The sequence below is a fragment of the Caretta caretta genome, chromosome 24 (genome assembly GCF_965140235.1).
Source record: "Caretta caretta isolate rCarCar2 chromosome 24, rCarCar1.hap1, whole genome shotgun sequence".
Lineage (NCBI taxonomy): Eukaryota > Metazoa > Chordata > Testudines > Cheloniidae > Caretta > Caretta caretta.
The window spans coordinates 18,680,837-18,698,642 of NC_134229.1; the positions used below are offsets into that span (position 1 = coordinate 18,680,837).

Consider the following 17,806-nt stretch of genomic DNA (forward strand, 5'->3'; position numbering starts at 1 on the left):
AAGAGCTGACACAAGGTCGGACTATTTTGCATTCCCTGGGGCAAGACTTTCCATTGATATCTTTGAGAGGGTTGCTGATTATTATATTGTGGAACCGTAAACGCGAATTTTTCGCGGTCTTGTGGGCAAAGGGGAATAGTGAAAAAACAATCCTTTAAATCCAACACACAAGCTGATCGGTTTGAGGAATTAAATTCGGGTTCGGTAAGCCAAATTGTAAGGGGCCCATAGGTTGGATGCGTTTATTTATTTCCCTTAGATCATGTAACAGCCGCCAAGCACCTGATTTTTTCTTAATAACGAACACCGGGGTGTTCCAGGGACTGGTGGAGCTCTCCAGTCGCTGTGCTTGCAAATGATGCTGCACAAGCGACTGAAGTGCTCTTAGCTTCTCCAGAGGGAGGGGCCACTGGTCAATCCACACGGGCTCTAAGGATTGCCACACCAAGGGTAATGCTGAAGGCATGGCGGGTGCGGGAGGGTTTTGGGCCATTAGATATTAATATCGAGGGTGGTGTCCAGCTTTGTAAGCAAGTCACGGCCCCAAATATTGAGGTGGACAGGGAGCACAAAAGGACGGATTGTAGCAAGGGCACGGCCTCCCGGTTTAGAGACCGTGACCCAAGACAAACTGTGGCGCCCGGGTTTACTACCCCCGATCCCCCACAACTCCTTAGAAGGAACTGTTGGCCAACTGACCTGCCACTCCAGATCACAAATCACCATAACGTCAGCTCCAGTGTCCACCAGCCCTGTAAAGGGAACATCATTTAAGAGAAGTGTTAACTGAGGTTTCGAGGGGCGGACCGACATTGTTAGAGCAACAAGTGGAGAGGACGTGTTGTGAGATGGCGACTGAGCCAGCGTCGATCCAAAGCCGCCTCCGCCCCGGTCTCGATCCTCCGCAGCTGGCACCTGATAGGGGACTAAAATCAATTGTGCAATTGACCGTCCACACGGGAGCGACTGTGGAAGATGAGTCCACACCTGAACCTTAATAATGCCAGTGTAATCAGCATCAATGACCCCTGGAATGACAAAAAAGCCCTGTTTCCCAGCATGTGAGCGAGGGAGAACGAGACCTACAAAGCCGGCAGGGAGAGGTCCCGTCACCTGTGTAGGTATAGCACAGACCTCCCCTGGCAGCCGAAAGTCAGTGTCCTCCTGCATGATCAAATCAAGCCCTGCACTTCCTGCAGTCGCTGCCCTCATAGAGTCTATGGATTTTAAGGCAGAGGAGCGGTTGTCTGAGTGGGAAACACCCCCGTTTGGCTCTGGGTTCGGGGGGGACCCATCGCGCGGTTTCCCGACCCGCTACGACACTGATTAGCCCAGTGATAACCTTTCCCACACTTGGGGCACTTCTTGGAGGGTCGGGCTGATGCCTTAGATGAGCGGCACTCCCGCTGAAAATGACCCTCCTTACCACAGCGGTAACAACGCTTCCCCTCCTTCCCGGTTTTTCTCAGGGCGGCAGCCAGAACTCCAGCCTTGTGGGCTTGGGTGCCGATGTTCTGGCACGCCCGCAGCATGTCTGAGAGCTCTAAAATAGCAGAGGCTTGCGCTGCCTGGAGAGCACGGCGGCAATCCTCGTTTGCATTTTCAACTGCCAATTTTAACAGGAGCTCGTGAGCTGCCTCAGTGTTATCCACCTGTCGGAGGATAGCCTCATGCAATCTGTTGGTAAAATCCAAAAAGGACTCTGAGGCACCCTGACGGATACTGACAAAGCTTTTGGTAGGCTTGCCTGAATCCGGGACCTTCTTGAAAGCATGCTGGGCACGGGTGGAAATAATGGGGAAGATGGCCTGAGGGAGTTGAGACTGCATCTCAATAGTAGCAAACGGGCCCTCCCCTGCCAAATGCTCATAAATGATACCGTGCTCTCTATGTACCTGATCTTGGCGTTCTGCCATCTGCCGATACTCACTAATCCAAATAACATACTGACTGGGTGACAACATCATGCGCAGCAGCGTTTTCCAATCCTCAGGGATTAGGGAGTACCCAGAACCTATCCCTTCAATGAGACCATGCACAAAGGTGCTAGTCAGGCCAAACTCACGAATTGCTTTCTTTACCTCTCTAACCACCGAGTATGGCAAAGTGGTCCAGGTGCCCACGGGGTTGCCCTGGTCATCATTCTGCCAGGTCACCGGGCAAACTGAGACCAGATCAGCCAGCTCCTCCGCTGTAAGATCTGAGCGAGTCTTCGCTGCATGGACCATTCGTTGCACCAGCGAAAGCCCCTGAGCCGACGCGGATGATCCTCCGGGGGGCCCCACGGGGGGAGGGTGATCACACACCGGCTCCGGTGGGGAAGGCCAGGGAGGCGGTGGTAATAGAGGCCCTGGGGTCGAAGCAGGGGGAGGGATGGTTGCAGGAGCGGAAGGGGGTGGCGAGATCACCAGCCTCGCAAGGGAGGGTCTGTCCGAGGCGACACGCTGTATCGCGTCGCGGCAGAGGTGCCAGGCATGTAAAGCCTGCACGGGCGCCCGAGGCTCCTCGTGCAATGTTTGGCCCAACCGCTCCCAGTCCGCTAAGTTAAGGGTTCCAGCTTCAGGGTACCACGGGCACTGGGCGCTCACCTCCTGTAACAGGAGAGAGAGCTCTCTAGTGGGACAGTCCTGCTGAGCCTTACGCAACAAATACTGTAGCTCACAGCGGTGTTGCACTTGCAAAGCAGAGAGGGAACTTCCCATACTTACCACAATGAAAAATACTCACCGGGATCCGCGAAGCGGATGAGTGACGCGTCTGAAACCCTTGCCGGGCGAGGTGAGTGCTGAGGGCCCCACGTTTGGGCGCCAGTTGTGGCGGTTCAATACAAGACAGGACACGGCTTTAGGCAAGCAAGCAGGCTGGTCTGCTGATGGGATCACCCCTGTCAGCTTTTCCACCTCTTTTATTTCTCTCCCCCCTGCGCATCACATACCCCAACCGACCGCAAAAGGCATCAACAAAGGAAATAATATGACTTTGATTAATATTCAAAGGCGTGTCCAAACTACATTTCCCAGTAAACCCAGTTAAAGTTTGGTGGTGGCAGTAGAAATCTAGGGGCAAAGGACAAAATTAATTTGTACCTTGGGGAAGTTTTCACCTAAGCTGGTGAAAGTAAGCTTAGGAGGTTTTCATGCAGGTCCCCACATCTGTACCCTAGAGTTCAGAGTGGGGAAGCAACCTTGACATGGTGGCTGGGGGGGAGGGGGCGTTAGGATTTTGATTTCTTTTTACAAGGAGCACAGATTTGAACATGAATTTTTTTTTCCTTTGGGGCTGCTGATAAGCAGGTTTCCAAGTAGTTGGAGGTTTTTTGCTTTGATTTGGGGCCAGAGCAGAGACAAAGGGAATTGTCTTTTTCTGTAGGCTGACAATCACTATCAGAGAATAGGTATCCTATTCCAGCACAGCAAAATTTTACAGCCAAGTTTTGTTTGTTTATTTCCAAACCTCCGGTGTAAAGTTAGTTAAAAACAGAGAGGTTAGGATGACAGAATCCATGGCTCAAGAAACGCTGGAATTAGCCAGATTTCAGGCTGAGAGAAAAACAAAAGGAACATGAAAGACAGATAGAACTCATGCGGCTGGAGAAGGAGGTACAGGAGGTTGCCCACAGGAGGGAAATGGAGGCAAGGAAGCATGTGGAGGAGGAGAAGGAAAAAGAGAGGCAGCATGTGGAGGAGGAGAAGGAGAAAGAGAGGAAGCATGAACTGGAGATGGAGAAGGTAAAGACTCAGCAGAATATACCAACAAACCCTAGCAATCCTTCTCCAGGTACCACTTCCCATCCCAGAAAGTTCCCCACCTACAAGGCAGGCAATGATACCGAGGCCTTCTTAGAAAACTTCAAAAGGGCCTGCCTTGGGTACAGCATCTCTACAGACCAATACATGGTAGAGCTGAGGCTGCAGCTCAGTGGACCCTGAGCTGAGGTGGTGGCAGAAATGCCTAAAGAACACATGAACAAGTATGAACTGTTTAAATCCAAGGCGAGAGTCAGAATGGGAATAACACCCGAGCATTCTCGACGGAGGTTCAGAGCCCTAAGGTGGAAACCAGACATGTCGTCATTTACCAGACATGCCTACCACATTGTGAAACACTGGGGTGCCTGGATATCAGGAGCAAGTGTAGAATCTCCAGTAAATTTGCCCTTCCTAATGCAAATGGAAAAATTCTTAGAGGGTGTTCCTGAGGAAATAGAAAAATACATCCTAGATGGGAAGCCCAAAACTGTAATCGAGGCAGGAGAGATTGGAGACAGATGGGTAGAGGTGGCAGAGAAGAAAAAAACTGGTCGCAGTTGGAGCGGAGACCAGAAGGGACAACCCCAGACCACACCCTATTACCGGGGGCCGCCCAAGGCCCCACCTACCTCCCAAAGAATCCTCCAAACACCTTATCGTCCCACCACCCCGTTCTCCAGCAACCCACCTCACCCCAGTGACCCGTCAGCTGGACGATGTTTTAAATGTAACGAGCTGGGGCATGTAAAGGCCAACTGCCCCAAGAACCCCAACAGATTACAGTTCATTGCACCGGAATCACACCAAAGATCCGCAGGCCCAGATACCTCCCAGATACCCTTGGAGTGGAGGGAAACTGTGAGTGTGGGTGGGAAGAAGGTCACCGAGTGGAGGGACACCAGAGCACAAGTGTGAGCTATCCATGCTTAATTAGTGGACCCCAATTTAATCAACCCAGAGATCCAAGTGACAATTCAACCCTTCAAGTCCCACTCTTTCCATTTGCCTACAGCCAAATTGCCTGTCCAGTACCAGGGCTGGTCAGGAACGTGGACTTTTGCAGTCGATGATGATTATCCCATCCCCATGCTCTTGGGGGAAGACTTGGCCAATCATGTGAAGCGGGCCAAGAGGGTGGGAATGGTCACCCGCAGCCAGTCTAAACAAGCCATGAGGCCTAGCTCTGTTCTGGAAACTTCTCTCAGGACCCGGTCAGAGGTGATGGACCCGGACCCCAGGCCAATGTCTGCAACAGCACTCGTGGATCCAGTCCCAGAGACCCAGACGGAACCAGTCCCAGAACCGGAACCAGAGGAACAACCAGCACCAGACCCATTGCCAGCACTGAATCCAACCTCAACACCAGAGGGCCCCACCGAACCTGAACCAGCAGCAGCCCATAACCCTACACAAGAGGCTCAGCCAGAGCCTGAACCCCAACATAGTGTCCCAGCGGAGAGCGGTTCACAGTCAACAGAAACAGCCCCATCCCCTACATTGCTTCCAGAAGGACCAAGCATAGGTCCACAATCCAATGAGGAACTGATGTCTTCAGAATCAAGGGAACAGTTCCAGACTGAACAGGAAGAGGATGAAAGCCTCCAGAGAGCTTGGACGGCGGCACGGAGCAACCCACCGTCTCTCAGCTCTTCTAATCAATCCAGGTTTGTTATAGAAAGAGGACTTTTATACAAAGAAACTCTTTCTGGTGGACACCAGGAAGACTGGCATCCTCAGAGACAGTTGGTAGGTCCAACTAAATACCGGGCCAAGCTCTTGAGCTTAGCCCACGATCACCCTAGTGGCAATGCTGGGCTGAACAGGACCAAAGACCGTTTTTGGGGGGCCATTCCACTGGGAGGGAATGGGCAAGGATGTTTCTACCTATGTCTGGTCTTGTGAAGGATGCCAAAGAGTGGGAAAACCCCAAGACCAGGTCAAAGCCCTTCTCCAACCACTCCCCATCATTGAAGTTCCATTTCAGTGAGTAGCTGTGGATATTCTGGGTCCTTTTCTGAAAAAGACACCCAGAAGGAAGCAGTACAGACTGACTTTCATGGATTTTGCCACCCAATGGCCAGAAGCAGTAGCTCTAAGGAACCCCAGGGCTAAAAGTGTGTGCCAGGCACTAGCAGACATTTTTGCCAGGGTAGGTTGGCCCTCCGACATCCTCACAGGTGCAGGGACTAATTTCCTGGCAGGAACTATGGAAAACCTCTGGGAAGCTCATGGGGTAAATCACTTGGTTGCCACTCCTTACCACCATCAAACAAACGGCATGGTGGAGAAGTTTAATGGGACTTTGGGGGCCATGATCCGTAAATTCGTAAATGAGCACTCCAATGATTGGGACCTAGTGTTGCAGCAGTTACTCTTTGCCTACGGAGCTGTACCACATCCCAGTTTAGGGTTTTCCCCATTTGAACTTGTATATGGCTGTGAGGTTAAGGGGCCATTACAGTCGGTGAAGCAGCAATGGGAGGGATTTACACCTTCTCCAGGAACTAACATTCTGGACTTTGTAATCAACCTACAAAACACCCTCCGAACCTCTTTAGCCCTTGCTAAAGAAAACTTACAGGATGCTCAAAAAGAGCAAAACGCCTGGTATGATAAACATGCCAGAGAGCGTTCCTTCAAAGTAGGGGACCAGGTCATGGTCTTAAAGGCGCTCCAGGCCCATAAAATGGAAGCATCGTGGGAAGGGCCATTCATGGTCCAGGAGCTCCTGGGAGCTGTTAATTACCTCATTGCATTCCCCACCTCCAACCGAAAGACTAAGGTGTACCATATTAATTCTTTAAAGCCCTTTTATTCCAGAGAATTAAAGGTTTGTCAGTTTACAGCCCAGGGAGGAGACGACGCTGAGTGGCCTGAAGGTGTTTATTACGAAGGGAAAACTGTTGGTGGTGTGGAAGAGGTGAACCTCTCCATGACCCTTGGGCGTATGCAGTGACAGCAGACCAAGGAGCTGTGCACTAGCTACGCGCCGACGTTCTCATCCACCCCAGGATTGACTGAACGGGCATACCACTCCATTGACACAGGTAATGCTCACCCAATTAAAGTCCAACCTTACCGGGTGTCTCCTCAAGCTAAAACTGCTATAGACCAGGAGATCCAGGATATGTTACAGAGTGCATGGGCATCTCCAGTGGTTCTAGTTCCCAAACCAGATGGGAAGATACGTTTTTGTGTGGACTATCATAAGCTAAACTCTGTAACTCGCCCAGACAACTATCCAATGCGACGCACAGGTGAACTATTAGAGAAACTGGGGCGGGCCCAGTTCATCTCTACCTTGGACTTAACCAAGGGGTACTGGCAGGTACCACTAGATGAATCCGCCAAGGAAAGGTCAGCCTTCATCACACGTCTCGGGCTGTATGAATTTAATGTCCTCCCTTTCGGCCTGCGGAATGCACCCGCCACCTTCCAAAGACTTGTAGATGGTCTCCTAGCGGGATTAGGAGAATATGCAGTCGCCTACCTTGACGATGTGGCCATATTTTCGGATTCCTGGGCAGAACTCCTGGAACATCTACAAAAAGTCCTTGAGCGCATAAGGGAGGCAGGACTAACTGTTAAGGCTAAGAAGTGTCAAATAGGCCTAAACAGTGTGACTTAGCTTGGACACCAGGTGGGTCAAGGAACTATCTGCCCCCTACAAGCCAAAGTGGATGCGATCCAAAAATGGCCTGTCCCAAAGTCAAAGAAACAGGTTCAATCCTTCTTAGGCTTGGCTGGTTATTACAGACAATTTGTACCGCAATACAGCCAAATCGCCACCCCGCTGACAGACCTAACCAAAAAGAAATAGCCAAATGCTGTTCAGTGGACCAAAAAGTGTCAGGAGGCCTTTAACCAGCTTAAAGCGACACTCATGTCTGATCCTGTACTAAGGGCCCCAGACTTTGACAAACCGTTCCTAGTAACCACAGATGCGTCCGAGCGTGGTGTGGGAGCAGTTTTAATGCAGAAAGGACCTGATCAAGAATTCCACCCTGTAGTGTTTCTCACCAAAAAACTGTCTGAGAGGGAAAGCAACTGGTCAGTCAGTGAAAAAGAATGTTATGCCATTGTCTAAGGTAGAACAGTGTGTTTGGTGTTTCGATTTCATTAAAACAAATGGGCCGTTGTACGGTTTTCCCTTCCCCGTCTGCTCTTTTAACGGAGGAACAAACATTCACCCTGAGCACAGCGCTGGGACTCACTGACCCAGCAAAGACACCCGGCGATGCTAACGAAGAACTTTAGCACCAGAAAAGTGTCGACTCCAAAGCCGGGGACCATCCTGTCCTGTCAACTCTCTTCTTCCGAATTTGATTGGTGATCGTTCACCCTTGCCACTGATGGCTTCACACCTCCATCGTGCATGCAAAAACTCTGGGCTGGCTGAAGAGATCCCATGATCCTTAACTCTTTCCTGTCCAGAGCTTGGGAAAGTTTCAATTCAGTCACTGAACATAAGTTTTTAATTGGAGGACGACAGAGAGAAAACCAATTGGTCCACTTTGGTATTTTCCAGAGCTTTCCTCTGGAAACATCACTTCAACCTCCAAAAGCCTTCTCCTGCCTTTGCCAGGGTCCCAGGTGGCAGGAAGGGAACATTATCCCCATCTTATAAACAGGGAAACTGAGGCAGAAAGAGGCAGTGTCAGACTCAGAGCCACGAATACAGCCAAGGAGTCAGATTTCAGAGTAGCAGCCGTGTTAGTCTGTATCGCCAGAAAGGACGGGAGTACTTGTGGCATATGAATTTGTTAGTCTCTAAGGTGCCACAAGTACTCCTGTTCTTTTAACCAAGGAGTCCTAATTGCTGCTGGCTTCCAGCCTATTCTAGACCCACCCCGTCCCTGACCTGGGGATAGAACCCAGGAGTCCTGGCTCCCAGAACTCAGACCATGTGAGTCAGTGCGATGGTGCAACAGTGTCCACTCCTGGCCAAGCAGGGCGCGGTCCCGGCTCACCCAGCTCAGCGCGGCCCTCACGCTAGTCCCTGTGCCCAGGAATCTGCAAACCCCTCCCGCTCCTCAGCCCTTTTCTCCCTGCACTTGCTGGGCCAGCGTGTGGTACATACACCCCAGAAGGGACCCCCACTCCCTGCAGACAGCAGTCAGAGGGGCTGGGGCACCCACATGGTGGCCGGGCATTTTCTGCAGTGACCAGAGCAGCGATGAAGCAGCTGGCTGTGGGTATGGCAGGCAGGTTCAGAGAATCAGAGAACCATAGAAGATCAGGGTTGGAAGAGAGCTCAGGAGGTCATCTAGTCCAACCCCTGCTCAAAGCAGGACCAACCCCAAGTAATTCATCCCAGAAAGGGCTGTGGCAAGCTGGGCCTTAAACACCTCAAAGGATGGAGATTCAACCCCCTACCTAGGAAACCCAATGCAGCGCTTCACCACCCTCCTATTGAAATAGTGTTTCCTGATCTCCAGCCTAGACCTCCCCCACAGCAACTGCAGACCATTGCTCCTCGTTCTGTTGTCTGCCACCACTGAGAACAACTGAGCTCCATCCTCTTTGGAAACCCCCTCAGGTAGTTGAAGGCTGCTATAAAATCACCCCTCATTCTTCTCTTCTGCAGACGAAAGAAGCCCAGTTCCCTCAGCCTCCCCTCCTAAGTCACGTGCCCCAGCCCCCTAATCATTTTCCTTGCCCTCCGCTGGACTCTCTCCAATTTTTCCACATCCCTTCTGTAGTGGGGGGCCCAAAACTGGACCCAGTACTCCAGATGTGGCCTCACCAGTGCCGAATAGTAGGGAAGAATCACTTCCCTCCATCTGCTGGCAACGCTCCTACTGATGCAGCTCAAAATGCCGTTGGCCTTCTTGGCAACAAGGCCACCCTGCTGACTCATAGCCAGCTTCTCATCCACTGTAATCCCCAGGTCCTTCTCTGCGGAAAGGTTGGCAAATACCTGCCCCCTGCGGGATCGGCTGGGGCTGCCCCATGACATCCTGGTGGGCCCGGAGATGGGAGATTTCACAACCCTGCATGGGTCACTGGCTGATCAGATGATACCAATGTGTCTTGAGGCCAATTCCCTTGTGCATTAGTGCAGATCAGTGGTTCTCAGCCAGGGGTCCATTTACCCCAGGGGTACACACAGGTCTTCCGGGGGTACATCAGCTCATCTTGATGTTTGCCTCATTTTACAACCGGCCGCATTAAGGCACGAGTGAAGTCAGTACGAGCTAAACTGTCGACCCCTTGTTCATATTGCTCTATATACTCTACACTGAAATGCCAGTGCAGGATTTGTCCTGTGTTCCCACCGAGTTATTTTATAATGGCGGAAATGAGAAAGGAAGCAGCTTGTCAGCAGCAGCATGGCCGTGACATTTTGCATTTTTATGGCTGGTTTTGTGAGCAAGTCGTTTTTAAGTGAGGGGAAATTTGGGGTACCCAAGACACATCAGACTCCCGCAAGGGGTACAGCTGTCTGGAAAGGTCGAGAGCCCCTGGCCTAGATCAAAGGCATGGCGAAGGTAGAACAGTGTGTTTGGAGTTTCGATTTCATGAAAACCAATGGGCCGTGGTATGGTTTTCTCTTCCCCATCTGCTGTTTTCGCGGAGTAACAACCATTCACCCTGAGCACAGCCCTGGGACTCACTGACCCAGCAGAGATGCCGGAGGGATGCTAAGGAGGAAGTTTAGCACCAGAAAAGTGCTGACCCCAAAGGCAGGGGCCATCGTGTGTGCTGACCGCCGCGTTCCTCCCTCCCCACATCGAAGGCAAAGCCCAAGTGGGTGGGGGCCCTGCCAGCTTGTTCTCTGGGAGAAGAAGCTGTAAGGATGGATTCAGGGAAGGATCCTGCCTCGCTGGGCTGGCTGGACTCTTACAGGGACCAGAACGGGATGCAAAGCGGGGATCCCTGGAGACTGTCTGGGGGCACCTGAAAAGACTTGGGAAAATGGCAGTTTCTCCCATCACCGCCACCATTTGGAATTACAGACTACAACTCACCTGGGCATGAATTTTACCGCCTATAACCCCTCGTGACCCTCATTCCCTTTCCTTAGCTCACGAACCTTTAGCGCGTTTCCTACAGACCTGGCTGCCAGCGTTGCCTTTGGTGTAGGATCTGGGGTCCCGTGGCTCTGGGGTAAGTGACCGGTCTCCTGGGGCTGGGAACAACCTGGGTGGGCTGGTTTGGGGTGTACGTGAGGTTTCCTCACAAAGTCCGGCTTGTCTGAGAGTATCTGAGGGGACTGGCTGTGACTCCGGGGTCAGACGGGGGCAGCGATCCAGGAGTTCACGCTGGGTGAAATCTGCTCACAGAGCACCACCGGTTGGGGGGATCTGCCCTGTTTCCTGACACCTTCCCTGAGCCCGGCACTCCCAGTGGAGCCGCCCCAGAGAGCGGGACGAACTGAGCCCTGCAAAATCATCCTAGAAGGACATTTCTCCCCTCCAGGGCGTTCCCGCCCGCCTGGACAGCTGGGTGAGCCACGGCCTCTCCTTCCCACAGCCCTCCTTCCCCAGGGGAGCTCAGCCAGCCGGTGCCTTTCCACAGGCCACGGGCCTTGCCTTCCGGGAGGGGGTCCAGGCAGGACTCCTGGGTTCCATTCCCTGGCCCTGCAAGAGGAGAGGGGTCCAGTGGTTAGAGCAGGGGGCTTGGGAGCCAGGACTCCTGGGCTCTATCCCTGGCTTTCAGAAGGGAGTATGGTCTGGTGGGTTACAGGGTGGGGTACTGGGAGTCAGGACTCCCGGGTTCTCTTCCTGCCGGCATCACTTGTGCACAGATAGGGGCGGGGGGGGACCGGTACGGGACGGTCATGGGACAAGGAGCTAGGGGGGTACTTTCCCCAGAACTCGCTTTATTCAGCCAATGCACAAAAGCAACCCGCAATCTCCCCCAAAGAGAAGCAGCAGCCCGTGGCTACTGAAGGGAGGCGCACTGCAGCCCGGCACGCAGCAGAAGGGGAGGATGCCAGGCCGGGGCTCAGGGCTCCCTGATGCCTCCATCGGCCCTGGGAGCTGGGTAGCACTTGGCCTGGCTCAGGATCTCCGGCACGCCCTGGGCATATATCTTCACCAACGCTCTCTTCACGCAGGCGCCAGGGGAGCCACATCCAGCCGCAGTCTTCCTCAGTATGATGTTACCTGGACAGGGGGAGAGACGTGATCGGGGGCTCCCAATTCCCCCCCCCCGACCCTCATGAGGTCTCTCACACACTTCCCTCCCAGCAGGACTGCACCCGGCTCTGCAGGCAGAGTGGGGTCTAGTGCTCAGAGCAGGGGCCTGGAACAACGTGAGAACATAAGAGGAATGGCCCTCCTGGGTCACCCCAAAGGTCCATCTAGCCCAGTATCCTCTGGCCAATGCCAGGTGCCCCAGAGGGAATGAACAGAACAGGGAATCATCCAGTGATCCCTCCCCTGTCGCCCATTCCCAGCTCCTGGCAAACAGAGGCTAGGGCCACCTTCCCTGCCCATCCTGGCTAATAGCCACAGATGGACCTGTCCTCCAGGAACTTCTCTAGTTCCTGTTTGAACCCTGTTATAGTCTGGGCCTTCAAAACATCCTCTGGCAAGGAGTTCCACAGGTTGACTGTGTTTTGTGTGAAGCAGTACTTCCTTTGGTTTATTTTATACCTGCTGCCTGTGGTGACCCCTCGTTCTTATGTTAGGAGGAGTAAATAACACTTCCTTCTGAACTTCCTCCACACGCTTCGACCTTCTTTAGACCGCGATCATATCCTCCCTTAGCCGTTTCATTTCCAAGGTGAAGAGTCCCACTCTTATTAATCTCTCCTCATATGGCAGCCATTCCATCCCCCTTTGTGCATATATCTTCTTATTCTTACTGCATTCTTTGGAACTCAGTAGCCTAGCATTTTGGCTGTCATTTCCTGAAGCCTTTCCAATTCCAATAGATCTTTTTTGAGACAGGGCGACCACATCCGTACGCAGTGTTCAAGCTGTGGGCGTCCCATGGATTTATATTGAGGCAACACGATCTTATCTGTCCTATTCTCTGTCCCTTTATGAATGATTCCCAACATTCTGTTTGCTTTTTTGACGGCCGCTGCACATGGAGTGGATGATTTCAGAGAACTCTCCACAGTGACTCCAAGATCTTTCTTGAGTGGTAAATTCGACCCATTATTGTGTATGTCTACTTGGGATTACGTTTGCCCATGTGTATTACTTTGCATTTATCAACACTGAATTTCCTCTGCCATTTTGTTGCCCAGTCACCCAGTTCTGAGAGACCCTTTAGTACCTCTTCACAGTCTGCTTTGGACTTAACTATCTTGAGTAGCTTTGTATCTTCTGCAAATTTTGCCACCTCACTATTTACCCCTTTTTCCAGAACATTTCGGAATTTGGTGAATAGGACTGGGCCCAGTGCAGATCCCTGGGGGACTCCCACTATTTACCTCTCTCCCTTCTGAAAACTGACCATTTCTTCCTACCCTTTTTTCCCTATCTTTTAACCAGTTACTGAGCCATGAGAGGATTTTATCCCATGACAGCTCACTTTGTTTAAGAGCCTTTGGTGAGGGACGCTTTCTGAAAATCTAAGTACACTATATCCACGGGATCCCCCTTGTCCACACGCTTGTTGAACCCTCAGAGAATTCTAGTAGATTGGTGAGGTCTGATTTCCCTTTACCGAAACCATGTTGACCCTTCCACAACAAAATATGTTCATCTATGTGGCTGAGAGTTCTCTTCTTTTCTATAGTTTCAGTGAGTTTGCCCTGTACTGAAGTCAGACTTATTGGCCTGTAGTTGCCGGGATCACCTCTGGAGCCCTTTTTCGAAAATGGCATGTCATTAGCTGTCCTCCAGCCAGTTGAGGAAGAAGCTGATTTAAATGGTAGGTTACAAACCACAGTTTGTAGTTCTGTAATTTGACGTTTGAGTTCCTTCCGAACTCTTGGGCGAATCCCATCTGGTCCTGGTGACTTATTACTGTTTAATTTATCAATTTCTTGCAAAAACTCCTGTAATGACTCCTCAATCCAGGACAGTTCCTCAGATTTGTCACCAAAACAGAATGGCTCAGGTATGGGAATCTCCCTCCCATCCTCAGCCATGAAAACTGATACAGAGAATTCATTTAGTTTCTCTGCAGTGGCCTTATCCTCCTTGGGTGCTCCTTTGGCATCTCGGCAAGTAGGACTCCTGGGTTCTCTCTGCAACTCTGCCAGGGGAGTGGAGTCTAGTGGGTCAGAGCAAGGGGGGCTGGGACTAAGCCGGGACACCTGGGCTCCACCTCGTACTCTGTGTTCAGACCCCTCCCACATCTGGAGGACTTACCCCGTGTTACTATCCCAGATTCCTCAACACAATGGTCCTCGGAGCCGGTGCAGGCCAAGAGCTCCTTCTCGTTCCAGAGATATGGCCCCACTCTGAGGAACGACAGGCACTGCCGGCCGTTGGGGACGGAGCTCACAGTTGGCACTGAGAACAGTCAGACACACACAGTCAGCCAAGGGTGGGGAGTCACCACACGCTGCGCTCGATCCCAGCTCGGGGAAGGGAGTGGGGTCGAGTGGTTAGAGCACGGGGGCTGGGAGCCAGGACTCCTGGGTACTCTCCAGGCAGGTGTGGCCGGAGCACGGCTCTAGGTTTGCAGCAGACACACACCTGGGATGGCTCCGGCGTTGCAGCCGTCGGTGTCACAGCAGGCGATGTTCGCCCGCACGGTGACATTGTGCGGGTAGGTCAGTGAGAAGGGGCCGGGCTCACAGTTCTTGGGCTCCAGGCACGATTTCTCCGTGTAGGAGAAGGGGGATCCCTCTGTGGAAGGGAAACAGAGCATCACCTCTGAGCTCCCCAATGGACCCCCAGCTGCTCCATCCTCCCCTTTTGTTCCATCCACCCCACCCCCAACTAATCTCATCTCCCCACCCCCCGCTATAAAATCCTCTCTTCTGTCTGATCCAGGCCCCACAGCCACCCACTTCAATTCCCCATCTCATCCCATCCCCCGTCTATGACATTATCTTTCCAGACTGAGCAGTCCCTGCTCCTGGAGAGGAGCAGAGTCTATTCCTTAGAGTAGGGAGAGGGACTGGGAGCCAGGACTCCTGGGTTCGACCCCTGGCTTCAGGAGGACAATGGTGTCTACACTTAGTAGGAATCTTCCTTCACTCACCCAGCCTGATCTCTGCCACGACAGTGATGCAGGTCCCTTTCGAGGGGGCGCAGGGCTGCAGGGGGCCGGAGCATGATTGCTCTCTGGACGCACACACCTCGCATTGCAGAGCGCTCCCTGGAGGTTGGAAAAATCCCTTCTCAGTACAAACCCCGGCTCCCCACCCCTCCCAGGCAGTGCCCGTGGGCTAAATACCACCAGGAACCAAGAGGTGGCGCTGTGGGAGTTGTTACCACCACTGCATCCTCACTAAAAGTGTGGGCCGGCAGATCTTGGAAAAATTCCACCTGCTTTTGCAGCAGTTCTGCCCAGTTCCATTTAACTCTCCGGATGGGGAAAGGCATCTTGCTAGCTGGTCATTTGTATCTTACTCAAAACCACAGACAAGTCTGTTTGCTGCCTGAGTGTGTGGCTAGAATACATTTTCACCTGCTGACGTGGCTATCTGGGGTGCAGCTTGTGCCTGCGAACAAAACCCACACGTCTGTGTAGACAGAAAAACAAGAATTCGGCTGCTCTGAAGAGGGGTTTCTGCCTGGCTTTGTGGTGAACCTTTCTCACACACCCACACACACACCCCGCCGTAACTCTCTGCTCCAGGCCTCTGCCTCTCAGAGTTACATCAGCTCAGCCACACTCGACTTCAGCCCACTTTTCATCGCTGATCCTGCCAATTCTCTTTTTCAGCATACAGTTGACGCTTGTTAAGCCTTTGGATTGATGGCTGTTTGTCTCCAGCCAGCGATCCCAGGAACATGAATTCTTTCCTCTACAGAGCGTGGGGGCCTTTAAATTCATTACGTGAGCATAAGGTAGTTTTAAGAAAGAAAGAAAAAAGATTTTCCCACTTCGGTTTTTTTAGAGCTTTCATGTGGAAACATCAATTAAACCTTAGAACACCTTCCCCGCCCCTTCTATGTCCCTAGATGGTTGCAAAGTTATATTATCCCTATCAAAGAAATATGGAAACTGAGGTAGAAAAAAGATGTGTTCAATTCAGGGTTCGAACCAAGAAGACAGCTGAGAAGTCCTCACTCCTGACTCCCAGCCCACTCTAACCCACGAGATCCCACTCCTCTTTCAGAGCCACGGACAGAACCCGGGAGTCCTGATTTGCAGCCATCTCTGCTCAAACTCACAACACCCCAGCCCGCTTCTACAGCTGGGGAATGAGCCCAGAAGTCCTTGCTCCCAGGCCCCACCCGTTGCACCCCCATTCCCCTTTCAAACCCGGGGAATGAACCCAGGAGTCCTGGTAGGAATCTCAGCACTGACAGACAGGGGAACATTTCTAGGCAGGATGACATGTGGACGGGGGTGCTGCTCCTCATCGGGATGACCCCAAGCTCGGGCGAGAGGTGGAGGAGGAACGAGAAGAAGGAAGGACAGACGGACTCAGACCCGCTGGCCAGGCCCCTAGCGTGGGCTGTGGGAGTCCCAGGCTCCACTCCATGCTCTTCCCGAGTCAGCCTGGGGACGTGGCTCCGGGTTTTCCTCTTGCTGGTTTTACCCACAAATTCCATCCTGACCCCAGAATCCACCATCGACAGCTGCACGTTCCCCAAGTGAATTCCCGACCCCACCACCCGGCTCCCTGTGCCCGGGGACGGACAGGACTCACCTGTGGCCAGGAGAGCGGACAGCAGACAGAGGGGCAGAGCCACCCACATGGTGCCTGGATGTTAGCTGCAGTGAGCAGAACAGCGAGGAAGCATCTGGCTGTGGTTTTATCCGGCAGGTTGGCAAATACCTGCCCCCTGCGGGATCGGCTGGGGCTGCCCCATGACATCCTGGCGGACCCGGAGATGGGAGATTTCACAACCCTGCATGTGACTTTGGCTGATCAGGTGATGCAATGTGTCTTGAGGCCAATTCCCTTGTGCCTTCGTGGAGATCTGTGGTTCTCAGCCAGGGGTCCGTGTAGTCCAGGGGTACACACAGGTCTTCCAGGGGGTACATCAGTTTATCTTGATGTTTGCCTCATTTTACAACAGGCCAGATATAAAGCACTAGTGAAGTCAGGACAAGCTAAAATTTCCTGACACAATGACTTGTTTGTGCAGCTCTATGTACTATCTAGTGAAATGTAAGAACAATTTTTATATCCCAGTGGAGTTATCTTATAATTACACAGTGGAACTGAGAAAGGAAGTTATTTGTCAGTCACAGTGTGGCCGTAACACTTATGTATTTTTTATAATAACATAAGAAAGGACCTGTCATAAATATAAAGGGAAGGGGAACCGCCTTTCTGTCCCCGGTGCTCTAAAATCCCCCATGGCCAGTGGCAAAACACTTTCACCTGTTGTCATAAATAGAAAGGGAAGGGTAAACTCCTTTATACTCCCTCCTGTCCACAGGAAAAATCCTCTCACCTGTAAAGGGTTAAGAAGCTAAAGGTAACCTCGCTGGCACCTACCCAAAATGACCAATGAGGAGATAAGATACTTTCAAAAGCTGGGAGGAGGGAGAAAAACAAAGGGTCTGTGTCTATCTGTGTGATGCTTTTGCCGGGGACAGAACAGGAATGGACTCTTAGAACTTAGTAAGTAACCTAGCTAGGTGTGTGTTAGATTATGATTTCTTTAAATGGCTGAGAAAATAGCTGTGCTGAATAGAATGGATATTCCTGTCTGTGTGTCTTTTTGTAACTTAAGGTTTTGCCTAGAGGCATTCTCTCTCTTTTGAATCTAATTCCCCTGTAAGGTATTTGCCATCCTGATTTTACAGAGGTGATTCTTTTCTACTTCTATTAAAAGTCTTCTTATAAGGAAACTCAATGCTTTTTCATTGTTCTAAGATCCAAGGGTTTGGGTCTGTGGTCACCTATGCAAATTGGTGAGGATTTTTACCAAACCTTCCCCAGGAAGTGGGGTGCAAGGGTTGGGAGGATTTGGGAGGGAAAGACGTGTCCAAACTACGTTTCCCAGTAAACCCAG

At 51.8% G+C, this 17,806-nt stretch overlaps 1 protein-coding gene across 1 annotated transcript; it reads right to left on the bottom strand.

Annotated features, from left to right (window-relative positions):
• Nucleotides 1-11,661: 11,661 nt before the first annotated feature.
• Nucleotides 11,662-16,537, bottom strand: LOC125629562 (phospholipase A2 inhibitor and Ly6/PLAUR domain-containing protein-like). The gene is made up of 5 exons (XM_048834925.2): nt 16,489-16,537; nt 14,868-14,984; nt 14,357-14,509; nt 14,027-14,170; nt 11,662-11,860 (listed from the first exon to the last, which is right to left on the bottom strand). Exons 1-5 carry the CDS (start codon nt 16,535-16,537, stop codon nt 11,700-11,702), a joined length of 624 nt encoding a protein of 207 aa, XP_048690882.2. The 3' UTR covers nt 11,662-11,699.
• Nucleotides 16,538-17,806: the final 1,269 nt, after the last annotated feature.